The 26307-nt window shown below is 43.7% G+C and overlaps 2 protein-coding genes across 6 annotated transcripts; one reads left to right on the top strand and one right to left on the bottom strand.

Moving 5' to 3' along the window:
• Positions 1–2631: 2631 nt before the first annotated feature.
• On the top strand, positions 2632–4989 carry ndufb2 (NADH:ubiquinone oxidoreductase subunit B2). Of its 3 annotated transcripts, none has more exons than XM_017411676.3 (4): positions 2632–2869; positions 3033–3177; positions 3951–4021; positions 4897–4989. In XM_017411676.3, the coding sequence occupies exons 1-4, from the start codon at positions 2784–2786 to the stop codon at positions 4898–4900; spliced, it is 306 nt and encodes a 101-aa protein (XP_017267165.1). In that variant the 5' UTR covers positions 2632–2783; the 3' UTR covers positions 4901–4989. The 3 variants fall into 3 exon arrangements, with proteins under 3 accessions (XP_017267165.1, XP_017267166.1, XP_017267164.1); XM_017411677.3 differs by having other exon boundaries at positions 3951–4026; XM_017411675.3 differs by having other exon boundaries at positions 3951–4059.
• Positions 4990–5253: 264 nt separating this feature from the next.
• kdm7aa (lysine (K)-specific demethylase 7Aa) lies at positions 5254–25051 on the bottom strand. 3 transcript variants are annotated; one of them, XM_017411672.3, is made up of 18 exons: positions 24904–25051; positions 17749–17834; positions 17146–17263; positions 16839–16999; positions 15064–15205; positions 14357–14543; positions 13843–14005; positions 10742–10829; positions 10555–10661; positions 10327–10418; positions 10096–10182; positions 9535–9777; positions 9299–9429; positions 8971–9116; positions 8791–8885; positions 8138–8301; positions 7700–8049; positions 5254–7468 (listed from the first exon to the last, which is right to left on the bottom strand). In XM_017411672.3, exons 1-18 carry the CDS (start codon positions 24999–25001, stop codon positions 7380–7382), a joined length of 2547 nt encoding a protein of 848 aa, XP_017267161.1. In that variant the 5' UTR covers positions 25002–25051; the 3' UTR covers positions 5254–7379. The 3 variants fall into 3 exon arrangements, with proteins under 3 accessions (XP_017267161.1, XP_017267163.1, XP_037837169.1); XM_017411674.3 differs by having other exon boundaries at positions 9299–9426; XM_037981241.1 differs by lacking the exon at positions 24904–25051 and adding an exon at positions 24462–24484.
• Between the last annotated feature and the right edge of the window lie 1256 nt (positions 25052–26307).

Genomic DNA, 26307 nt, shown 5'->3' with positions numbered 1-26307 from the left:
TCCCGTTCCATCTCGACACGCGAGCTCCGCCTCCACACGCTGCGGGGTTACCCTCCCGGTTGGACAGGGGCGGTGTAGTGTAACTGTGCGACGCCGCGCGCGTTCACGAGACTACGGCCCTCGACAAAAGCGCAGGGATTGACGTAGTTTTACACACGGGGCTTTGCCAAAAATTAATAAAATAAACGCCAAGATAGACAGCTTGTGAATTTATTATTTTCCCACTTTTTTTTTAAATGTTCAGGGTTTTCACTTGTGTCAAGGGGAAATACGTTACAGCGCTTAAATGCACGGAATTTATGTTGAATGTTTTCCGGAGATTAACAAATGCAACCAGAACATGGAGAAACATTCGTCTCCTGATTATTCTGTCTTCTAAAAAAAATGAAAATGAGGCTTCTATGTGATCTACATTGCTTTCATGTTATAATTGCATATCCAAATAAATAAATCTAACTTGCAGTATTTTACTAATAACCCATTTCTTGTTTATTATTGTCATATTTACAGTCCTCTGAACTAATAAATAACAATTAGCTTATAGCATTAGATTTCAAACATTTAATACATACTTAAGGTAAATGTTTGTACTTGGAAAAAAAAAAAAAAAAAACTGAGACTGGAAAAGTCTTATATTTCAAAATGGAAAATGTAGGAATCCCTTGTTTTAGATTTATATTTTTAATTCTGTGAGGGATCCCCCAAATCCATCAGCAAACTCAGTGTAAGTCAACAAGTCTTATGTAACTTCCTTTAACACAAAAGCAGCATTTGGGACGCTTATGGCAAAAAAAGCCCAGTATATATATATATATATATATATATATATATATATATATATGTTATAAATAAAATAAATTGGGGACAAACACCTAGACTATTACTATTTAGTATGACAGAGCTAAATAAATCACTCATAAGGCTCTGATTTCTCTGTGGTTACCTGTCTGAAGATGTAACATTCACTTTTGGCCTTGGCTCACACGTTTTGACTTCAGGAAAATAAAGTTTTTATTTCCTCATCTAAAACAAGGGCGGCTTTGACGAAAAGTAGCCATATTTTAGCGTGGCGGTGAACTGGAAACATGGTTGTAGAAATCCCTTTGACATCACATGTAGAGGGAGGATGCTCTCATCGTTTCCATTTGTTGACCCTCCCCCACCCTAAAACTGCGTCCCTGTCGCGCATGCGCACTTCTTCTTCGTCGTCGTTTTTTTCTTAATAGAACAGCCGCAAACTGTTGGTGCTCGCGCGCACGCTTTTGGAGACGACGGAGACAAAAAAAAAAAAACGTTTGGTCAAAGTCGAACCACTCAGGTGTTTTGTTTATTTATTTATTTTATTTTTTTAAACGGAAATGTTCAGCTGTTGAGGATACCGCGACCACTGTCGAATTACTTGGAATAGAAAACACTTTGTCTTAGACCGCGCGCGCCCGTCGTGGTTGCGGTTTGAAGACAACATTTTAATTTTTTTACACGTTTATAATGAGGCACACGGCTTGGTGAGGAGTAGTCATCGTGCAAATAGTTGCCGATGAAAGTGGTCATTTTTGAGAAATGGCTGGTTTGTGATGACATCATGCAGTCAGTATTTGTGGGCGGGTTCTGAGCTGCGAGGGGAGAGGGGCGCAACTGGAGAGCAGCACCAACGGCCAGGCGCCATTAGGTAACAGCGTCAAAAGAGACGCCTGAGTTTAATATCGAAGCTCCCAGGCAGCTGAAAGTTTACTTAACGTAAAGGTCAAGGTGTACTCCGTGCACAAGGTAGAATATAAAATAGAATTTCCGAGTCGTCAAACTGTAGCTTCGTTTTAGCGAGGTGAAAGTGGTTGTCGACTGGAAACAAGATGGCGTCTGGGATTTTTTTTCCTGTTTGGGCGGCGGCGTTGTGCGCGTTCTCGCCACAGTGTTATTTCCTGTTTTCGTGTCCTGAATAGTTCTCAACTTTCAACGACGACCGCAAACCGAGAGAGCGACCAGACTTGTGTTAGTATTTAATTTTTTTTCCCCAAGTGGTGAGAGTTAAGATCGTGTTTAGAAAACAGGGCAGGTATATTTCCAGGTATGTGAGTGGAACCTACGTTTTAAGACTAAAACATTCGTAAGTTCCAGATGTGAACAGTTACACAAGCACCTGATTTCCCGTTTTACACAAATAAACTGGTGTAAACAGCGCATCACGCATACCTTTCAACATAAACAGGTTTGTTCACCTTTGCCCCCATCTAGTGGTTAAAGCAGGTAAATACCTCAGGTGTATTTAAAGTCATAGATAACGAAAAGGTTGACAGTCTTAGAGCACCTGTTGACAATAAATATATATTTTTAAACTGACTCAGTTAGCAAAAATCTAATAATGTGACTTTGCCGTAAAACGAACTATTACATTTTGTTTTCTGAGAAATGTTAGGATAATATTGACCACAATGTGAAGTGTGGTCATTGAGTCCAAAACGTTAGAAAAACGCCACTCAAAGTAAAGCTTTTATGATTGATTTTAAAGTAAACCATATTGTGAAAGTAAAAAGATTAATATAAATACGGCGCTTTACGTTTTAAAACTTAAAACGTTTGGTAATAAAAGCTAACGTGAGATCCCGTTCACATCGGAAGGAGGCGCTGTGACGGAAACCGAACGCTTCCGGTCTAATCGCGGCTAACGTCGTTCGGAGGTCGTGTATTGACAAGAGGAGAAGGTGACTTCGGGTTCGGAGCCGTACTTCGCCCCCTAATCGGAACACAACCCCTTTAGAAGACGGGGTTCTGTTGAATAAGCCGCCATGTCTTCTATCGGTCGGGCTTTCGCGGTCCTTCGGACGGGGACCCAGCTACTCCGATGCGGCCCAAGACGGATACAGAGCAGAAAGTGAGCTCGTTAGCGTTAGCATCAGCATCTTAGCTAGGCTATATTTTTACCAGCCTAACAGGTTGGAGCCTAACAAGCTGGTAAAAATATCAACACAGCGGTATAGACATAAATACTGTACATACAGCCTTATTTGTGTGTTCTTATTTAATTAATGTTTCAGAGCTAGCGACGTGCCGCATATCGAACCCCGGTACAGACAGTTTCCACAGCTGACGAAGAAGCAGCAGTTCGATGCGGAGGTTATCAGCGGGCTCATGTGGTTCTGGATCCTATGGCACTTCTGGCACGATTCCGACGCGGTGTTAGTGAGTGAAACTCGTTTTTCTACTCTGTAGAAAACCAACACCTACGCTGGTTTTGTTATGCAGGTTGGAGTCATATAAAGTGGGGGTCAGATGCTAGTTTGAGGGAGAGTTGTTGGGGTTTTCAGTTCTCTAACCTGTAGATTTCCACTTAAGGGGCTCAGACATGAGCAGAAACCTTCTGGTAGCATCTTTGTCTCGGTTCCTGCCTTTTTGGCTTTAGGATCTCCAAACTCCAGGCCTCAAGGGCCACAGTCCTGAAAATTTTAGGATTTTCTGCTCCAAAACACCATATTAAAATGGCCTAATTACCTCCTCACATAATCACCCAGTTCTCCAGAAGCAGGTCCACAAGTCGTCCATTTAAACCAGGTGTTTTAAAGCAAGTACACATCTAAAACAAAGAAGAGTGGCCCAAGGAACAGAGTTTCACACCTGTGATTTAGAGAATAAACAGATTTCATAAGACAATTCACTTTTAAAACAGCCCTGAAAGGAGGATAGTTATTTTAAGAGTGCCTTACTGAAATATTGGTGATCAGATTCATTTGTGCAGCTTCAGTAGACTCGGCTGAAGTGGTCAGCTTCCAAATTAAATGTAGAGAATTATAGCTGAAATTAGAGCTTTTTATAATTTTGGTAAACAAACAAAACAAAAAAGCATCTCAGAAAGCTCATAGCATACACATTTTAGAAGGAACCAGCTTTGACAACACCACTCTGATTTCCTGTTCATCGAACCTTTAACAGTCTTACCTCTGTCTGTCTGTCTGTAGGGTCACTTCCCATGGCCAGACCCCTCTCAGTGGACAGACGAGGAGCTGGGTATCCCACCAGACGATGAAGAGTAAGGTGATCTTTCTACTTTCAGGATCAGAAATACTGGTACATGCACCAATCAGAACAACCAATTTTACTTACACTTAGTTTTTTCCTCCCTTCTCTACAGTAATACATTACACATTGTGTAATATTTCCCTTAGACAGTACATTTGTCTTTAAATGCAGCAAATAGTTTAAACCAGTTTTGTTTCCATCACATAAATGTTCATTACTGTGAGTTTTAGTGTGAATCCAGCTGAGATGTTAAATAAGTTTTAGCACTGTTCAAAAGTCTCCACAGAGCCAGACCTCCTTGTAATCTTTAAAAGTGAGCTTTAGCATTTTTCTCTGTTTCCTGGTGGTCTTTTAACAGTTTTTTCTGGGACATTAGACTTATTTTTTTAAATGAAGCTTTAAGATCAAAACCTGGCTTATCTTGCTTTAAAACAGGAATACTGGACGAGGGACAGACGAGTGTTTGGTAAATTCATTTTCCCTCAAATAGTGGGGGGAAATGAGCTAAGACCTGTCAAAAAACATTATCCAGACTCAACGGTTTGTTGAGTTTCTCATTTGTAAGACACTTTGTTTTGTTTGTTCTTCCTTAGTTTAGTTTTATAGCCAAACAAAGACATTCCTTTGAAATTTAGGAAGGAAAAACCTTTTAGAAAGCTTGGATAACTACTAATTAAGACTACTTTAAAAAGGTAACCAGGAAGTCTGGCTCTTTGGAGTCAAAATATAAAGAAATAAGAGCTTGATTAGGACTTTTCTACAATATTTTAGCCGCCAATTTTAGTTAAACTAAGACATTCTGCATTTATCCTCCTCTTTGAAGTTACTAAGTTTAGTTTTATTATATGTAGTTTATATTTAAGTTTTTTGTTTGTTTGTTTGCAGATGATGACATGGAATCTAAGATGTTTGGCACGGTTTGTGAAGTTCTTCTGGATTTTCTGAAAGTTATTGTAATAAAATTAACTTTAAGTTAAATGGCCTTGTTTATTGAAAAGGGCGGGGGGGCTCGTTTTTAATTGTGCAAATTAACAATACGACCCGTTTTTATTCCATCCGTTTTATTTACACGCAATTTTTGAAATGCAGTAACAAATGCAACGCATTAACAGTGTCACAGTTAGCCAGTGTTTGTATTGTCAAATCATAAGCCATTTAAATCTGAAAAAACAAACAAAACAAAGAACCAACACACAACACAAATGCTGAGAAAGGAGGAAGCGGGGGGACAAATCCTGTGCGGTGAATACTACAGCTTGTAAGAAAAAAACCCTGCCTGCGGGCCAGCTTGTTTTTCTTTCTTTTTTTTTTTTTAAATGACTTGGCATGCAAAGAGTTCAAAAAGTAAAGTGTAGTGTAAGAAAAATAAAGCTAGGGAGTTAGCCTAGCCCTGTGATTAACACCAACTTTGTATAACTTAGTTTCTTTTCGACGCCTCCTTTAGAGCTGAACTATTGTTCACACAGTTACTCGCAGGTCAACCTGAGCAAAGCTTTCCAAGTCTCTCTGTTCTTAAAGCTACACGACAAGCGTTTACCTCCATGTCTGAGTCGACTTAGCGATGTTTCAGGAGCAACACTGAGCTGAACGCGTGTGCGAAGGGGAAGGGACAATACCAAACTCCGGTCAGGCTGGAAGATACGAAGACTTAAGAAGTTTAAAAAGAGAGACTTAAGCAGAGTGTATTTGTGCAACTTGAACATGTCGAAGAGAACGAACCTCAGCAGTTTTCAAAGCAGGAGGAAGGGGGGGGGGGTCCTTTAAGTCTCGAGTGAGCGCTGAGGGCGTCCTGTCTGCATTCATGATGTGGCTGGTGGATAATTGGAGGTTATGTCCATGGCATCATTCCCTGAGAGTGAAGAACTGCGCACCCGGAGCGAAACACACATTTCACAACAGCACTGGCATTTAAAGAGAACAAAAACAAAGTGAAAAGATCACCCACTCGTCCTATTAAAAGTTCCTCGTTATTGACTCCTGAACAACTCCTTTGGATCAACCACAGTGGCTCAGATACTCGTTCAGTTTGTTTTCTTTTTTGCTAATTAAAGGTAAGTGGCACTAACTGAGAACACTCGGGTGTAGATTTGACATTTCTTACCCTAACAAAGTCTCTATTAACACATAGCTGAAAGTCACTGAGTACAAGAGAAATCCAGGATAGACGAGAATCAACACAGGCTCAAGTCGACTGGGGTGGGAAGTCATTTGTGACAATAGAAGGTAATAAAGAGTTTGTAGGTAAACCGCTACTCAACACGCTAAAACATCCACATTTACAAAAAAAAGAGGTAAAGAAAATTAAAGAAGAGCCCCCTAAAAAGGAAAAAAAAGAATCCTCAGAATAGCTGAGATTTCACTGTCATTTCATAATAAAATCATTGATTCTTTCAATTAATAAATACACCATTCATATTCCATAAAAATAACACACAAAAACAGATAAAAATGAGAAATAAATTAAACTGGAGTCGTTCCGAAGCTGGCGACTCGATTCCTATTGAAAACAAATTATTCACGGAGAGGCAGCACTTTGAGCAACGTCCTGTTTTCTTTTTTGTTTTTTAGCTGTAATCAACAAAACAGCGGTGCAGATGGGAGGGATTCTGCGCCGAATTAGTGCAAAGTCCGCCGCAGACCTCTCAGCGAACGCAGTGCGTCCGAGTGCTGCCTCTCAGGCTTTCCTCTCTCCTCAGAGTCATTATTGCTGGTGTGATTGAGATAAAAAGGGAAGGAAAGTTAGGAAGGTGAGGAGCATGAGTGGAGAAAAAATACAAAACAATAAGCACCATTTGAAATATCAGTTCACTGCCTCCTTTTCTTTTTTTAAATTGTAGCACCGCATTTCCCGCTCAGCCCCAGGGGTCGAAGGGCCCGTTAGACCCAGCTGGAGCTCAGTTTCACCTGTTGCTCCGTCCTGTTTTAGCTTGGAAAACCAAAAAAAAAACAAAACAGCAAACGTGACGCCGATGATCCGTCCGTCCCCCCTTCTGAATGCCCTCGGAAGCTTCGGTCCACGTCTCCCCGCTTCCCGTCCCTTCTTCTGATTTCTCTTTTTTTTGTTGTTGTTGTTCGTAGTGTGCTTGTTGTGAAGTCGTGCATTTGCTTATTTCGAATCCAATACCCTGTCTCCTAAGCATGCACGGTAGGGGGAAGGTGTGGGGATGGGGGGTGTTTTACTTGTCAAGAATCGCTCAGTTACGGTGATCTTCAGGGGCAGTGCGTTTTTTACCCACCACCCCCACCATTTCCAAATCACAAAAGTGACCAATAGCAAAAATTTACAAATGTTTTTTTTTTTTTTTCCCTCTCTTTTCTGTCTTTTAGTAAACCCTAAAAGGGTGAGTTCTCGGGAGGAGGAGGGGGGGTTACACGAAGACATGGCTGTGTCTGTTCAGCTTTAGGATCTTGCCCAGTCTCTGCTTGGCTGTGGCCATTCCTTTTTTGGGCCTTTTACCTGAAGATAAAAAAAAAGTGATTAAATTAGTGACACAAACATGGACTAAATAAATGAATAAATAAAGATGCTTCTCCTCTTCAACTTGAAATCTCTCCATTAACTGTTTATTTAGGATAATTACCTAAAATAACAAGTGTGAGGTATTTAAGGTAATTATTTTTGAAGTAGTAAGCAATAAAAGTGCACAGATGACCAAAGCATTCTTTAATAGTGATGCGAGTTTCAAACCTTTTGTGGCCTGATTGCTGACAGGTGGGGGGTTGGGGGCGTGCCTCTTCGACGGGTGCAGCGGTGGGGACATGGAGGGGTCACAGTACTGGTAGTCCGTCTCTGGGCTGGGGAGCCCTTGATTGTCCCAGGCCTCGCTGCTGCTGTTGCCCTGGCTGTCCATGGGGCTGTTGCCCCCCTGCAGTCGGTGCTGGTGCGGGTGCGACTCCTGCAGCGAGCGCTGGCTCGGGCTGGACCACCAGGGCTCCCGGGGCGAGGTCACCTCACCTGGCTTGGAGGAGCACAGCAGACCGGCCATCGACAGCATCCCCTGAATGGCCTCTTCTGTGCTGGGTGAGGTAGGACGTTCTCTGCAGGAGGCAGCAAACCAGTCGTCACCGACGTTACTTTTAAACAAAAAGCAGCCCGACTGGACCGTTTTCGGGGAGGTTTTCTCACCGTTTGAGTGGTTTGTGTTTGTGCCTGAGTGCCTGGCCAGACGGGTCCAGCTCGATGGTGTGCCCTGAGCCTGCCTGCTGAGATAAGCCCCTCTCTTCCTCTTCCTCCTGGGAGCTTGCAGAATCATCGTCTGAAGAGGACGACGACGATGATGAGGCTTTTCGCTAAATTGGGAAGGCAATTTTAAAGGAGATGCATCAGCAACCAGCTCAGACGTCCATAACAGAACAATATGACCCAGTGACTGAGTTACTGAACACAGTGAGAAGCTCCTCAGCTGATGTTTGTTGTGGTGTTTTAATTGTGTGGTAGTGAGCACCTATTTTATGGAATGTTTGTTTACAGTTTGCCTCCAAAACAGAACAATAACATCATCCTATTTAGTAAATTCCTCTTATTAGTGCTCTGCTTTGTTGTTTGAAACCAATCATCCCTTGTCATGTAGCCACACAATTTAATACACTCCTTAAAATTAGGAAATGCATAAAAGGAGTTAAGTTAAATCAGACTAAGTGACACCAATGACATTCTAGTAAAAGTTATAAAACATTATTAAATACCTCAATTCTAAAGAAGTAAGTTAATTCAAGTGTTACTTAAATCTACTTCAAGTTGCTGTATGTATCAGTGACATAAATGCTGTAATCATTTACTTCTGTGGGAGAATCGCTGTCTGACTCCACGTCCGACACACTGGAGTGTCCCGAGGCGTCTTCCCTGAGTTCGTTCTTCACCGTCTCCAGACCCCCTGGGACGCAGAGGAGCACACCATCAGTTACACATCTCGATGATTACCGCGCACTGATCACCGGGCTCGGTGGTCACGGCCTTACTGAGGAGCGTGGCTTTCTCCGCTGCGCTGCGCTGCTCTTGACCGCCCGGCGTCTTCTCCAGCTTCACGGCCACACAGCTCTTTGTCGGGCTGTGGCCCGCGGACGACTGCTCGCCCTCCGTCTTTACAGGACTGCTTTCTGGTCGCCTTAAATGTTAGCACGTAAACAAAAACATATGATCACTTGGAGAAAAGATTTCATTCACCAGAGTACAACATTAAGCTGCAGTTCTTCAACTTCCATTTGGTCATCGTTCAGCTTTTTCAGTTTACCTCTCCTGTCTTATTCTGCTTTAATTAAAAGAGACCCAAACATTGAGCTGCTTCACCTGATGATTCTTCCGTTGACCATCATTAGCCGAAGGTGGTTGTCCTCCAGGGACTCGGCCACAGCTGCTGCTGATGCAGTTGACACTTTGTTAAATTTGCCATGCACCTTGGCACAAAACCCTGGATCCTGCTGGTTCAGAGGAACAGTTAATCACCAACTCCATGTTTCAGTCCACAATCACATTTATTAATAGTCTTTAATTTGTGCGTTAAATGTCGGCTCCTTGAAGCTCACCTCCTCCAGAGGTCCCACCTCCAGCCTCTTCAGCACCTCCCTGGTGTGCTGCTCCAAGATGTCCAGGTTGGAGGGCACCTTGGGGGCCTGCCGCTGCTGCTCCCTCAGCCGCCTGGCGGCCCTCCTGGCCTGCCGCGCCTGGCACAGCCTCTCCAACGAGCGAGTGGTGAGGCAGCCGTTCATTCCAGACGACGCGCCACATCCCTGAGATTTCACTGGCTTACCACCACTTAAGGGCTCCTCCTGTGGAGCAAATGTACACGTCATCATGTAGTTATGGAATGAGGGCAAAGCATAACTTCAACAACGATATTGCGAGTTTACAGTAACTTGGAAATGTATGCAAGAAACTACAGGAAAGCTAACAATATTGGACGTACATGTCATCATTTTTTATGATTTAAGGGTTTTTCTTAACCTTACTCAGCTGAACAACAAGTTTTAATCATGGAAATCACTAGTTAAACACATCATGTAGTTGTTTATTTAAATTTTAAAACCAGCACGCAGAGAGCAAAAGCTTTAACAGTCTTGTTTACGCCTCGCAGCGTCCCTGCTCACCTCCAGGTAGCGGATTTCCTTGGTCAGCTCTTTGATCAGATGGTTCGGCCTGATGTTATCTGGCACCTCACTCGAGGGCTCCGTCACCTGCAGGGTCACCACAGACAGGAGGACTGAGCTGGAGGGTTGTCGTTTTAACGCTAATTAACGTGCACCAAATGAGGACAAAGAGCGAGCTTTCCGCCGGAGCTCGGAGCAGAAACCGGTGGGGACGCCGTTGCCAACTCTTACCTCTCGTTTCAACCAAGTCCTCAGTGCGCCAATTAAAGCCTTGACTCCATCTACAAGGTAGGTAGATGGTGGACAGCTGTCTTCACGCAGCTCTGAAAGTGCCAGACAGCGCAAACAGAAGAACTCAAACAGCGAAAGAAAACGCACTTTCATGCACTCTTTACTCAAATATTCAGTGTTGTAACTTAATGATGATTCAGTTTGTGCTCGTTTACATCACACACTCACCTTTTAGCATTTCAAGGAGGTTTTTGGCCACGTACCAACAGATGGCCTCAAAGTACGGAAACTTAAAGAGGTCTGGAGTTTTTAGACGCCGCTCCATTTCGTAACACCTGCAGAATAAAACAACAAACGATAAAGGAACGAATACGTTCCAGGTCACGCAAGAAGCAAACGTAAGAGAGGCGTTTACCTGAGCTGCATGCCAATATTGAGGTTGTGAAGGAAGTTCCCTCCAAATGCCATGCAATCCTGAGAGGTGAGAACACCATGGATCCAGCCTGCAGGGGGCAGCAGAGCGCAGAGGAACGCAGTTAATTCAGAGATGAAAACCATTACAGCAGGAGGGCAGCAAAGTTAAAAAAAAAAAAAAAAGAGATCCAGTTCCTAACTGCTCTGCACAATGTTTAGATTTAAACATTCAAAAGGAGAAATGGTCCAAAAACAAAACTTTTAATCCGCTCGTGGTCAGACACAGAAGATGAGGCTGTCTGCTGAAAATGATTGATCCCACCATAGAAAAACAAACTCCTGGTACAAGACAGAGTGAGGGAAAGCAGAGTCTTGGGGGGGGGGGGGTTGTCGTAAGACTGATAGACAGGCCTGATAATGCAGCGGTTGACTGACCTACTGTGCTCCCTGACCCCCTCTTAATTCCCACCTCTCTACACCCTTTCTGCCAGAAAGAATCCCTTTGACAACGCTGAGAAAGCACGGCGGAAGACTGATTGAAGACGTCCAGGAGCTGACAGGCTGAACGGAGCCTTGTCTGTCTGCGTGTGGCGGAGGGGCTGAGAGGGGTTTCTGTCGGCGCAAAAAAGTCCATTCAGAGAGCTGACGGATGAATAATCGTAGAACTGAACACGTCAGCCTCACACGGGCGATTAAGGAGGACGTCATATTCAGTTAGTGACACGACACAAAGCACCTTTTTACAGCTTTGACGAAATCTTTTAAAAAGAACAAAAAAACAACCACTTTAGTCTTAAGAGAAATGCAGGAAAAAGCTGCATCAGCACTACTTTTACTGCGTTACATAAGAGCCGTGTTTCTTTTTTTTTTCCCCATTTTATTTTTAAAACGCCAAGACCTGTTCGAGTCGTTTCTCAGGAAGAATTTCCCTTTCTGTTCCTTTACTTTGACAACGACGGAGAACATTCAACCAAACATCTGCTTTTTCCTGGCAGAAATCACTGGAACAATTATATACTAGCAAAAATGACATAACACAGACACAAATAGTTGTATCTGTGTGAAATTTTGTGGCCAACCTGTTTGATCTGGTTTGAATGAACTCAAATCACATGAGTCAACCTGATTAGTTTGGTTTGTTTGAGCTCCTGAGAACAGAGGTCGTGTGAAACGGAGCGCCTCGAACTTAAGACTCAAGCAGTGATAAAGTAAACGTTGACAAATTTGCATATTTAAAACGCAAGAAGCTTTACAAGTGGGACTCACATGTGTATACGTACAGATTGGTTAAGCCGAGAAGTTTATTTTGAAGTTTAAATGCACTGCAGAACCAATTAAATCAAGTTACAGGATCGGTACACTGATGCCTCACTTGTTAGTCTTTAAATTGTAATTATTGTACATGGTGAGCCATTTATATGGATACACCTTAATAAAATGGGAAAGGTTGGTGATATTAACTTCCTGTTTGTGGCACATTAGTCTCACATTCTCCCACTCTTCACACACAGATAGAAACACCGCAGGAGAAATGCGAGCACAGGCTTCCAGTATCCGTAGTTTCAGGTGCTGCACATCTCGTTTCTTCACAGCATAGACAGTTGCCTTCAGATGACCCCAAAGATAAAGGTCTAAGGGGGTCAGATCGGGAGACCTTGGGGGCCATTCAACTGGCCCACGACTAAACCACTTTCCAGGAAGTGGAAGTGGGAGAAGAGGGTTGCATCGACTATCCAACACAATGGGCAGCACTTTGAACACATTTTATAGGTGGTGAGAAACTTGTAAATAACTCATGAAAGAATAAAGTTATGTTAAAACTAAGCACATCATTGTTTTTCTTGTGAAATTCCCAAAAAGTCTGATGTGTCACATGACCCTCTTCCAATTGAAAAAACAAAAGTTGGATCCAAAATGGCGGACTCCAAAATGGCTGCCATGGTCACCACCCGTCTTGAAAAGTTTCCCCCTCCCATATACTAATGTGCCACAAACAGGAAATTAATATCACCAACCATTCCCATTTCAGTAAGGTGTATCTATATAAACAGCCCACCCTGTAGTTATTGGATGCAAATAGTCATCTATTCAAATAATCAGCATCACTTCATGTCAGTCAATCACTGCTATAAATGCTGCTGGTTGTTTATTTTCAGTCCTACATTCTGCATTTAACATGCAGTAGAGCGTGAACTTCTTCTCTTTCTATCCTCTTCCTTTGCTGTTTTACTAAATAACATTGGATAAAGACAAACAGCATACTGATCCGAGCGTTAGAGCACGCTGAACGCTGTCGTACGTGCACTACAGTCCTATCCAGGCGGCCTGAGTTAAACGACACAGGCGTTCGTGTTTTGATTTGAGTCCTGAAAATATCAGAACAAGATCATAAAGGAGCAGAGCAGTTGGTGATAAAAGTGTTGCTTTGATTTATTTTTGTTGTTTGCCCGTTTGTCGCTTTCCACGCTTAATACAGAGCTTTGACACAGACTCTAAAACGCTCATTGTGAAGAAATCGGAGCCTCATCTGTCACGGCGTGAAGAAAAAAAAACATCTTTCCAAAGTTGCTCCGTCTTGTGTCACGTCCTGCTCTGGTGAGAACGTCTCGCACCGACAGCCTCCCGCTGGCTCGTGTGAGAAGGTGACGGCTGTGTTCGCAGAGCAGCTTCATCTTTTTCTCCTTTAAGCCAACTCTTACTTCATGACAAACTACTGTTGAACAGTCTGAGAGTCTAACCAGTGGAGTGTGGAGTCAGCCTAATCCGAAATGGATTATTAAAAAAAAACAAACCTCACCACTGTTTATCTAATTCTTCTGTTTAGTTGACCGATCCGTCATATCAAATCCACTGATTACTCTGGTTTCTAACCATTCCTCAGCAGCTTTTGCAGCTTCATTTGCAAACACTGTTTGCCTTTTTAATACGACCAGCTGGAGTTTACAGTTCCTGCTTATATAAATTCCCCCAGAAAGAATTAAACACCAAATGCTTTTAACAGCGATATTTATAAACACAAACTGGCGTTATTAGGATATACGCTGCAGTTTTTGTTTACATCGAAAATCTCAACTAAAACATGCAGATAAAAAGCCCACAAACCTGTAGGGATGAGCAGGGTGGTTCCTTGAGGGACGACACACTTGTAGCACTTATCCACTTTGTCCCCGAAGAACACTTCGCTCTGATTGGGCGAGGAGCTCCATGCCTCGTATAGTGCAAGGTTGGCGGGAGTGGGCTTGATCAAGTAGAAGACTTTCTCGCCCTGTAAAGTCAGACAGAACGGCATTGGAGGGGGAACCGCTGCGGCGCTCCCCCGAGTGCGACAGCTGTGATGAGGAAGCTCGTGTCGACACCCACCACCCACCCACTTCGCCACCATAAAACTAAACGTTAGCTGCGGGGTTTAGAGATGCGAGATGGACAAATTATCGCCACGGCACTGTAGTGTTAAGATGATGAAACCGAGTGAGAAATCGGACGACCTTTCAGAAAGTGTTGGATAATAAGTCAGGAGACAAAAAAAAAAACACAGATCTTAACATGTCAGATAAACCGGTGTTCGCTCTGATGGGACGCTTCCCTAATTTGACCTCTTTTTATTGGACACACTTACCCAAAGAACATGATACCAGACTGAGGTCCCTCCAAAGTCTATGTGGAAGTCTGTGTAGCTGTCTTTCACCCCCATAAGGCAATACTTTTGGACAAAGGGTTTAGGGAAGAACGAGTCGTCCGGCCAGTAGTTTTCTACCCAGGACATCTTCTTGGCCACGTCAGGGACCTCTACCAACTCTGACATCCTGCAGGTGGTTCAAGAGAAGCAAGATGTTAGACCAGACAAATGTAAGAGTTTATTCTATATAAAAACGCTCCACTGCAGTCTGAATCTATTTGTGATATGAATAAATGGCTTAACATTTCTTAAAGGAAGGCATATCGCTCACTGCTTTTTTGTGTTTGAAAATAAAAGCCATCTAATGATGAGAGGGGATGAGGTAATTGTTGTTTTGGTAAAAGAATGTAAATGACATCTTGCAATGATCGACTGAAAGTCTAAGTTGTGAATGACTCAACTTCAACCACCTCAACCTTTAGCACACGACACAAACGAACGCCTTTAGCTTCTGGCTGAAAGCATTTTAAAGGGCAAAAAGAAAATCTGAACCTTAAACACAAACAAAGAGACTTATTGTCCGCTTGAACGTAATAAAGCTCCAGGTTTTCACTGACTAATAATGCCACAGAATGACTTTAAGGTTCTTTTAGCACAGAAGTGGAGGTAAAACTATATTTTTGAAGCTCTTCTTTGGAGCATCTTACTTTGTGTCGGAGAACTCCAGGCTGATGAGGTTGAGGACCTTGGGCCGATGGGGTTTGGTGAAATACTTGATAAACTCGCTGAGCTTCATCTTGCTGTCCGCCTGCCGCGCCACGTCTATCACGTCGATAACTTTGTCGCCACCTAGATGGGAGTGAAGAGCTCTTTTAGTTCGTGCAAGTTCAGGAGAGAAGCTCTGCACTCATTGAGCTATAGAATAAAAAAAAAAAACATTAAGCGTTTTTTTTTCTCTCTTTTAATTGGCTGCCGAGTGGGCGAGAGGTTCAGCGGGGTCAGCAGCTTGCTGGTATCTCCTCGTGCTTTTTGAGATCCAGCCCTGAGGGAAACTGGCATCAATGTGGCAGCAGTAGGGAGGGGATGCAAGCGAGACAATCTGTCAATCTGTCCAGACCATCGGTCCCTGAGGAGGAGGGGGGGAGTGGGTGGAGGTGAGAGGGCGGGTGTGTTTGTGGCCGGGAGACCTTAAGCATATAGGGAAACACTTGTGTAGATGTGGTAGGAAATGTGTGCAGAAGTTGCACGTGTTTACCAATCTGAGAAAAAAAAAAAAAAAAAAGCAAAAAAGAAGCCAAAACAGAGACTCTGTTGAAACAGTTGGGACGCTGCAAATCACAATCGAGTGACACATGGAGCTGGAAGTTGGACCGAGGTGCAGTGTGTGCGTGTAACAAGACAGCTGGTTGTATTTTCTCCACACACCTTTTTATTACCCCTTAGCATGTTTCCTCACTCTCTCCCTGCCGCACACACACACACAGGCACCTCTGAAGGCCCAGCTGGCCAGCGTCTGATGACAGAGAACAGCTGGAGTAAAGGCAGTCTGTCAGAAAGTGAGACACAAAGCTGCCAGGAAAGCCCACGATGCAGAGCTCAAACACCAGCTCCACAAACAGAGACGGCAAATAAAGGAGCTTTTAGAAAATGTCCACAATTTACAGCCCCACTGAGCCAGCATAAAAGGTGCTCGAGCTTCCTTGCCACAGCCACAATGATATACTGTGCTCCATATTCCTAAAATCTATTCAAGTCAATTGTTGCAAGTATGTCTTTGTCAACAGGTTTAAAGCAGAAACTCATGCAGGATTAAAAACTTGAAAAGCTTCTATAAAAATGTACACAATCTGTATTTGTTAAAATGGTGCTGCAGGATTTGGGATCATCGTCGCTCAACAATACAAGTGATCTTAATTTGAAAAGTTCATCAGGATCCAACACTGAGATCGATGTTCGACCACACACCGACCCTGCTGCACAGACGATTAGAAAACCCTTGCGAGGAGCAGAAGATATCCGTGTTTACTCCCATTGTCCAATTGTCTTTTGGCTGTAAGAAACACAACCCGACACTCAGTCCCTGGTCGAAAACACCTGTGCCTTGGCTTAAAGCTCAATAGGGCATGGGAAGGAGTGATAAGCGAGAGACAGAGTCTGTAATTTGAACTTAATGATAAAAAAACACTGGTGGGCTTGGTAATGGGCTTGTAATAGGAGCTGGGAAGTGGCAGGCTGTGTTCAGTAAGGAAGCACGGTGGTCACGGAGAGGGCAGTGAAAGCTTAGCCGTCCCTCATTTAGAGCTCATCCAGCCATCGCCTGATGCCTGATAAGTGGGTTAAAACCTCATGAACCTGGAAACCTGTTCGTATTGGCACACAGATGGCGCCTGCTCAGCTACGGCCACTTAGCTGGCCAGGGTTGGGTCGTTTCAGTAGCTTTTACTGAATCGGTCCTACAGCCTGCTGATTATCACGTTCTTACCTACATACTGCACCACATCTTTGACGGAGAATGTAGGCGGGGGTAGTTTCAGGCCCAGGCCCTCCATCTCGGTGATCATTATTGGATAGTTGAAGCCATGTCGCTCCAAGAATCTGGTGGTCACTTGTTCACCCCTCATTCGTATCATAATCTCTTCGGCGCTGCAAACCAGAAAACATGAAAGGCATATTGATCCATCTTCATTTGTTTAACGCAACTTTTAGTGGTGCAGAAATTAAACTAAAAGGAGTTCTAATTAAAAGAAGTGCGTATTGTATATTGGGTGACATGCGTAGTTGATACACACCCGGGGAAGGTTCTGTTCTGGAGCTTCTTGATAAACACTGAAGTCCCCGCCTGCACTGGCTTCAATCCATCGTTGGGCTCCGTGTAGTCGTGCCTGTGCCAGTTGTTGCGCTTTTTCACTGGGGATCGGGAATAAAACAAGTTAGAGCAGTTTTTTTTTTCCTCTATTCAAATTTTCACATAATTACTGCACACTTGAAACGTGTTTAAAATAAAAAAGTGGCATTATTATGCAGATTACAATCACTTTTCATAAGGACATTAATTCACTACTTAACCCCTGTCCTAAGATCTAGAGGGGCCCATCCAATCAAAGTGGAGGGTTTTACAACACTATTCAATTAGCCGGCTAATGTCTGCCCTCGGGACTCGCAAAGGTTAACCCAACCCCCAACTCCTTTAAAAAAAAAAAAAACAAGTAGTCAGACTTGACTAACACTGCGGAGAGCGGTCCTCTCCCTCAGGACCGGCACAACACAGACACAGAGGTGGTGGGCAGTTAATAAATACAATGCAAGGCTGTAAGTAACGTTAGGACCTGGGGGAAGGAGACAGACTCAAGACAGCGAAAAGGAAGCCTGTCAATAATGAGAAGGTAACTCACTCAGGGAGGGTCCGTGTTTGACGTCACAGTTGGGACAGTGGTACACGTCGATGTCCACAGCATGATGCTCCTCCACCTGAACACAGCTGAGGAGGGGGGGGAAAGGTTGCAGGGTCACAACGGGTTCGCACAAGTGCACACGGGAGCATTTGTCCAATAAAATCCCCCCCAAAAAATGCTAAATTGAACAGTCAGAAAATAGGCTACTATTAAGAAATGCAAAAAGGACAGAACAACAGGATTTTCCATTTTTTTAAATAATGTAATTTCTGCTTTTTAGGTGCATTCAGAAGTGGTTTTCTTTTTAATTTGGATACGCTAAAGCAGATAACAGGAGGAGATATCAGATTACTGAGCAAAATGTGCAGTTTGAGTCTCGAATGTTCTCTCTTCTTCTTCTTTTAGCAAGTGTTTACAGCAGGTAAAACAATTTTAATGAGCTGCAAGAAATGTTGCCTTCCCACCAGTTAATTAAGTCAATATTCCTGAGTAAAAAATAACCCCCTAACAAACAGAATCAGAGAAAAGGTCAAACCCGAAAAAAAAGAAGCCAAAGAAGCAGACAGTTATACAGAATACGAACATTAATACAGTCGATCTAATTGTGAACCGTGCCACCCACTCGGCTACCACCGAGTGTTCTGCAACAGCTAAACCACAAGCGCATGCATTCCTCTGTTGCATGCCAGAACTCCATTTCAGAGCAGCGGGGCTGAGTTTTGGATCGAGAGCGACTTATGCAACACGTACAGCGCGGGGACTCCCCCAAGTTCTCCCACGGCTGAGGCACATCTGGATAATTAAAAACAAAAGCCACGAAGCGAAATTAACAGCGCAACAGCGCCTCAAATAAGAAGCCACGGTACCTAGAACTCCAGCGCGTGCTCGCCTCTTTTCTTGCATGTCGCTTTGTGGACTGCCAACATCTGTACTGCATGCCTTTTCATATATTATAACACCCTTTAGGGTTTCATTACAGCTCAATAAAAACAATGTCTGGAAGGAAAAAAAACCCTCTAAAGACAAGGCTGAAAAGGGAGGTGTTGTAGTGCAATCCTGCTGCACATTAGCTGCATTTCATCCAGACTTCAGAAAATCTTATCAACATGTGATTTAAAAAGGCACAACAAAGCCTAGGTTTAGGTTTAAGCCAGCTGCCAGGAATGATAATATTTGTATAAAACAGATTTCTGCCGATATACCCCGTGTTCCTACAAAAGCCTGCAGTGAGGAGGAGGCGGACCACGGCTCCCTGTCAGCTTTAATCCAAGAGGAATTGCAGGAAACCGTAAAAAGAAAATAAAAAATAAACCCCAAGAGCCATTAATTCATCAGGAAGTGGTGAGCTTGTGTGAACGCTGGACCGACAGGATATCAATGGTAGCTTCCTCTCGCTTGTTTACCCCTCGCAGCACGCTCTGCTGCCGGCTGCACAGGAAACGTTTACTGTAAAGCAGAAGAGCACAAACACGCCGGGGCGAGCTTTCTGCTCGAGCTCGGTGAAAGGGCAATAAGATGTGTTCGGTTGCCACAAGCATCTTGAGAGCTTGCCAGAGCAAATACATTATAGGAGGCCGTACACAGTAACTAACAACGTTTGTTCAGCCATGATAAAAGTTTCTCCAATCACACTTATCTGTTTTACAAGCTACATTTTTGAGCATCTGCAGAAGGGGAAGAAAAAAAAAAAGCTGAAAGAAGCACTCCTGCTCCTGCTTGAAGCTCACGTGTCAGGAGGCTTTGTTCAAACATGTGTCTGTCTGCTGAGGGAAAGTATGAGCAACAGCTTTCTGCTGCCGGGGGTTTAAGGATGTACGGGGGGAGAGCGTGCGTTCAGCCGAGGTCACCCTCCTGTCCCCGTCTCCTTTGGTACGCTCCTTTATGTAACACGGAGTGGGAAATAAGGGCACTGTGCCACGAAGGCCCGTCTGACTCAGCGCGTGCGTCACCGGGGATGATTACTACTCAGAGAGGCGCCCGAGCTAGAGAAACTGTGATGAGCTGAGAAATAAATAAATAAATAAAAGATAAAGAACCAGCATACCTTGCAGGGACAGATATCAGTCATCACCTTTTATACTGAGATGATTAAGTTGAGAAATGACGAAGCTGTAGTCATTTTGAACAAACCTTAAAATAAGGTTTTGCGAGAACTCAGAGTATGAGCTATTAGCTACTACCAGACTGCCTTATAGCCTTATTTGTGTTGGCTAAAGTTGATTAGCTGTTGCTAACCCAAAAGGTAATCAGCTGTAGATGAACATCCTCAGATTGTCTTCTGCGAGTTTGATAAAAATCCATCCAGTGGTTCGTGAGATGCAGATATACACCCACAAACATCATCGCTTTGCCTTCGCCTTTCGGTAGCGAAGTTTAAAGGGAAAGAGGCCCCGAGTATTTCCTGTCCCGATTGGGTTGGAGGACGCACTGCATCCCTGCGAAGCTGGCGAAGAGTGCAAGCAGTTCTCGAAGCAGTGTGAATCTTACTTACTTGGAAAACAATCAGTGCAAAGATTAGATACGAGACCGCCGGGCGTAAATCACTGTTAACGCGTAGCGACTCGGGGTTATCGCAGGGTTGTGAGAAACCAGAAGCTCATGGCGTACGGTAAAAACCTGCCCCGTTTAACTCATTCCAGCTGTTTAAGTCGCTCTGATGGCATCGCGGCAGGTTACAAAGCCCAACTTCCCTTCCCTGAATGAGACGAGATGTATGCACTAGGCTAAACCTCCTGCTGTCAACAGCTCCTCTCCCTCTGCTTCCTCTCATCAAGGGCCTCCTTCCTGTGTGACTGAGAGGGCTTATTCATTAGTCCACGCACCGCGAGGGGTTCATTGTCCTCGGTGATCAGCGCAGAAACACAAAAGCTGGAGGCGGGCGTCACCATTATTTTAAGCTCTAAATAACCATCCTGCATGGGATGCTGACGTGCCTACATTAGGGAACTGGCAGGACCTTAATGGATGGGCGCTCCAGATAGAAACAGAAAGGAGATGAAGGCAGTTAAACACACCTGGATATCTTTATCTCCCCCTGCGGAGCATCTAAGGCCCTGTTCTTCCTGCACGCAGCCATAAACGGGGCAATAAGAGCCACCGAGGCCTGACAGAGGAATAGGGAGCCGACACTTTTGGCCTTACTGGTAAAATCATTTCAGCGAGCTAGCCATAAAAGTAAAAATAACGTCCATGCAGTGGTTGCAACTTGACAGAGGCAGCGGGTGAACAACAACAACAAAAAAGAGGAGCTCTTTGTTGTTTACGGGGCAGAAGGGAGCTTCGAGAAGTTTTAACAACTTAATTGTTTCTGGTGCTGCCTCGAGGCTCCTTGCACTGCAACTCTGTTTTCACACATGCCTTCAACATGGCCGTCCCCCCGTGGCCCTGTGAAACCCACAAAGTCATCAGTCTTGCGTTTCAGCTGCAGGCTGCCACGGCAGCTCGCAAACTTCGACTGAACTCGACCAGAAGCGGAGTCGTTTGTGCAGCTTTATTTGTCTCATGAGAACGCACATGGACTGTAAATATCTGTCACACCTGACTGGTTTCAAACCAAAACTCTTAGTTTAATATTGCAGTGACTTTTTTTAAATTTAGTTAATTTTGGTATGACTAAAAAAACTATTCATGAAGCTGCATGTCCAAACTTTTTGCTGCACATCAATCTCTTTAATATCATAATTGAAGCTAACTTTTAAATTAGTACAATGGCTCTTGAGCCCTAATCCAGACCAATTGAACCAACGGTCACATTGTTTTCCTGCCCTCCAGACACAGCCTTGCTAATGAAGGTAAACAGCTTTTAAGAAAAACTGAGGCTGCTAATTTATCAGACGTCTAGGATCTAAAACATCTCCATCGTGGAAAACAATCGTTAAAGGCAAAAAGGAATTGTTCTGCTTGTCCATATATCCTCTCAGACTTAGTGTAAACAATACGAGCACTCCGTAGAGGCAATCTATCTCTCTTTAGCGTGCTCGCTCTCCGTGCGACAGTGACAGATTGCGGACTGAACTTGGTTCACTGAAGCTTCCATCAATCACCCCCTCTGCTCCCATCGAGCACCACGGATCTATCATCACCCCCCACCGTCTGTACCTACATCAGACAATGGGGGCAGACTGGAACGCCTCACATCGACACCGGTCTGATCGGACCTACGGCGGCCACCGTATTGATGCAACTCGTCATCCAAAAAAGCCACCGGAAATAATCCAATTAGAAAAGGCAGGTCTCGCGCCGCGTGCGGATCTAAAAAGGGGAAACACTCTAAAGTAAAGGTTTGTAGTCTGAAACGTGGGGTCTGTTAGTGGGTTTTACAGCTTTGCTTTGCTTCGGGGGCAATGTTGCCAAACCTGACAGTCAGGTACACCCCCATAGGGGGCAGCAAGATAAACAAACGGGGTCAAAAGGTGAAAAACCGGGTAGCTGAGACAGAAAAAAAAAACATTTCTTCTACAAATAATTGCTTCCATTTCTTCGTGACTTTTGTGAGGCTCATTGGAAAACCAGCGATTTGACGCTTGACACTGAATTGTTTAATTTGAAAGTCGACTCATTTAGGAATATTAAAAAGCATAGCAGTGCTCGAACGCATTCATAAACGCCTGCTGCCTTTCATTGAGAGTTTCAGGTCATCTCATGTCAACAAACAGAGGTGTAAGTTTTGGTCAAAAATAACGTTAGGCATGATCTGAAGTGGCATTACAAGATGTCTGTGAATGACTCAGCTGCCAGCACATCAGCTGGCTGTGGCAGACATCTTGATTGAAGTTGGCTCCGAAAGGTAATCAGTCGGAGGTGTACAGCCACTGATTATCTCCCGAAAGTTTCAGTAAAATCTGTCCCGTAGTTCACCAGATATCTTGCCAACACACAGATAGAGTTGACTTCACGCGGTCAATGGCCTAATTTGTAACCAAGATCTTGTGAACCATGTTAGCACTTAGAAAATGCATTGGGAATCAGTCACAGCTGCTGGTACACCAAATGTTAGCTCAATATCTGCAAAATAGACCGAGCGGTAGCCATTTTTGTACTTTTTTAATGGTTGGTTGGTTGTGGTGACCAGCTTGACTTAGGTTGTAGATGTTAAAACCCCATTAGTCCCAAAATAAACAAGTATTTTCAAGGAGGGGGTATAACAATAAAGTCAAATACACATTTTTGCGTTTCTTGGCGACCTCCCTATCAACCCGTCTGACGCTGATAAACCACAGAGTTCTGATCAGAGCGCTCGAGTCCGGGGCTGTTTTGGGCACTGAGATAGTGAAGGACACAGGTAATGGAAAGCAGGGCATTCTCCAGAAACTGAGACAGAGAGACAAAAGTCCCCCACACGACCAAAACAAACTTGGCGAGCACGCTGAGCTAACGGGCATCGGGAGGCCGAGTTCCTGTCACTTCCGCTCAGTCGGTGCGCCATCATCCACAGCCAGAGAAGATCCCTTTCCTTCTGGCCGACCTCGTGGGAAAGAGTCTGGAAATGTGGCTGCATTTGGAGGTCCGCCTCGTGCGTTCATGCTTATTAGTCATCAATGGGATGGGGGGGTGGGGGAAGCTTGAAAACGTTTGTTCCTTTTCTTGCTCGCACATGACACACTGCTAGTCTTTTCTGGCTTCGACGTGCAACGAAATTCCGCCTGCCAAGTTTTTTGGCAGCGCTCTCAACGCGGTTACGCAATGGCTTCCGTCATTTCGACATGAGCAAAAACAGACTGTTGTATTCATAAACAGTTGCTGTGGAGATGCACCCACACAGCCAGAGTCAATGGATTGTCTAGGTCAACCTCAGTGACGCAAAGATAAAAAGCGATAGTTGTGCCAAACATAAAAAAGGCAGCCGGGGTATAATACCAGGGTATGATACACAGACACAGAGAAAAGATCACATACCCAGATGTACACAGGTAAGAGTCACTTCAGTGGACTACATTAGTGTGGTTTAACCTAAACTTCTAATTCAAGGTACAATCTGTACAACTAAGTGGGTCATTTGGTCAGGTTCGGGCCATGCGGAATAGCCTTAACCTCAAAGTGTCCACTGCTTGAGGCAACACCGTGCGTGCACTTGAGCACGTATGATGAGAAGTTTTGACTTTTCTGGATAATGGGAGTGAAATCAAACCACAAGGTTTCATCATGCAACAATCAAATTCCTGTTACGCTCGCGGCAGCCAACACCCAGGAACGCCATGAATCCTAAACTCATTGATAACCAGACTGAAATTACATTAGGATAAGATTAGAAATAGGACAAAATACGATTTAAATTTAAAAAGGGTGGGAGGTGGGAGGGAATCTGCCTGCCTGGTACCTTTAAATCATACCTCTGTCTGCCACTAGGGGTCCCCTGCCATGTGGCTACACCGCTTAAAAGAGGGATTTAAATTTCTGAAGCAGTCAATGAAAAGCCCGACCATAACAAGCTCCTTGTTCTCCTCTTGTCACCAGAAACATGAGTTTAAAAACGATGTCACAAGTTCAGCTGCGCAATAACTCGGCAACGGAATCTCACCAAACAAGCCGAAGTTGTTTATGAAAAACACAACTCATGCAATTAATAAAAAAAAAAAGAAGAAAAGAAAAAGAAGTACAACTCCAATTTTGGCTCCGGCTGCTTTCAGCCAGAACTGGTTAGAAGTTGGACCCGAATCGATCATCCGCGGCTAGTTTAACCTTTTAAATCACACTGAAACCTTTATCAAACTTACCTCTTATGTGTCTTTTATGGAGCAACAAATATGTGAGCTTCGTGTGTCCTGATGACCCGTTTGGGCTCCTGATCTTTCGGGGTGACTGACACACAGCTCTGCCTCTTTCACAAATACCCCCATGAAAAAAACTAATTTATTAAAAATTTACCCTTAGCTACAAGAGTGACTAAAGAGGGAGGGTCCAAGTTGCGTGTTTAATCCAATTTGTAGAGCAAACGATCGATTTAGAGACGAGTTATGGGGAAACAAAACCCCACTTTCGCTCGTTGAGTCGTGTCAATAGACGGTTTAAAACCCCCGTCGCCCACCGCTAGCGTTAGCGAGCTAACTTAGCCACCAGTCAACACCGCTCCGAGAACCGTCGCCTTTACCCCCGTAAACACCAGTGTTTCTGGCCCTCACACGACTACACCCGCTCAAGACATCCTAACCTACGTACCTTCCGTGAAACCAGTCCTTACAGATGTCGCACTCGATCATAAACCGGCTCACGTCGTAGGGCTGCCGGCAGACACAGTACAGCGGGGCCGCCGCCATCTTCCTACTGTCCCCAAACAAGGCAGCGAACGAAGCGGGCGGGGATTTAACCCACCGTCCGGAAACACCCGAGAGCGAGCCGAGAGCTCACGAGACGCGCCACCTCCGACGTCACTTTCCAAATCATTCATTTCCATCTGGCCGTGCGTGTAGGCGCACAAACAAAAGACTTCAAACTTTTTCCAAAAAAAAAAAAAAAAAAAGGAGTGACATAATGGTATTGTTGGGTGTTCATTTTAATTTTATTTTGTCATTTTTTCTTTTTATTGTTGTTGTTGTTACAAGACCCTGGCATATTACATACAATATTGTCCTGTACATTTATAAGAGGATTAAAATCTGAGAAGCCCCTGGGCATAGACATGTAAAAAGCCCCCCAAACGCTTTGTTAAACCAAATACAAAAACAAAACATAGCTGTACCTCTAACTGTGTATACTACCAGAATTTTAAGTCAATTTCCTTGTCTGTATGGTTGCTTATTATCTTATTTTTGATAGTTTTGTGTTTTTCTGTAGTAATCTAAACAATTTTTTATATAATTTTGACATTTACTTTACTTCTGGCATGGTTTGTATCATCTGTGCAGCGTTTTGTAATATGTTTTGTCAATTTATTTCATGCTTTGATGGTTGCGTTTGACTGGTTGTGTCAGAATGGTCATTTGGTATCAATTTGCTCATTTTTAAACCTCATTTTACTCGTTATGCACATTTAATTTGTCTATTTTTTATTTCTCAAGCAGCTGTTCCGTGTTTTAATATCACTGTTAGTGTCTTCGTTGTTGCTATGTTAACACTTCTTGGCTTTTTTGACATTTTTTGTCACTCTTTTTGTCATTACACATTTTTCAAGCCAACCTTGGTGATTTGAGAAGGAGATATATTTTTGTCATTTAATTTGCTTGTCATGATTTAAGTCATTCAAGATGGTGCACTGTTACAAAATTACTAATCTTTACAAAACGCCTCAGCGTGACAAATATGCATGCATCCAAATCTTTGCAGAGGCAAAGAAAAAAAACACGCAGAAATAAAATTTACACTTATGTTAAAAGTGCTAAATAATTGCGTTGATTAAAACTAACAACACCAACTTATTAGCAGCCTATAAATATACTGTAAAGCTGCAAAGAAAACAAAAATCAGAGAATCCACTACTTCCCAGCAACTGAACAGCTCAGACGCATAAAAAAAAAATCAAAACACAAGATGCTCAGTATGTCTCCGTGGAGGATGTCTGACATGCCCTACGTGCCTGTGTGTTGAATAGCAATGGGACCACCGACCCACAGCTTGATCTGTGCG

Source organism: Kryptolebias marmoratus, linkage group LG18 (assembly GCF_001649575.2).
Source record: "Kryptolebias marmoratus isolate JLee-2015 linkage group LG18, ASM164957v2, whole genome shotgun sequence".
Taxonomy (NCBI): Eukaryota; Metazoa; Chordata; class Actinopteri; order Cyprinodontiformes; family Rivulidae; genus Kryptolebias; species Kryptolebias marmoratus.
Note: the sequence above shows the minus strand (reverse complement) of the source record. Positions and strands in the feature narration are given on the sequence as shown.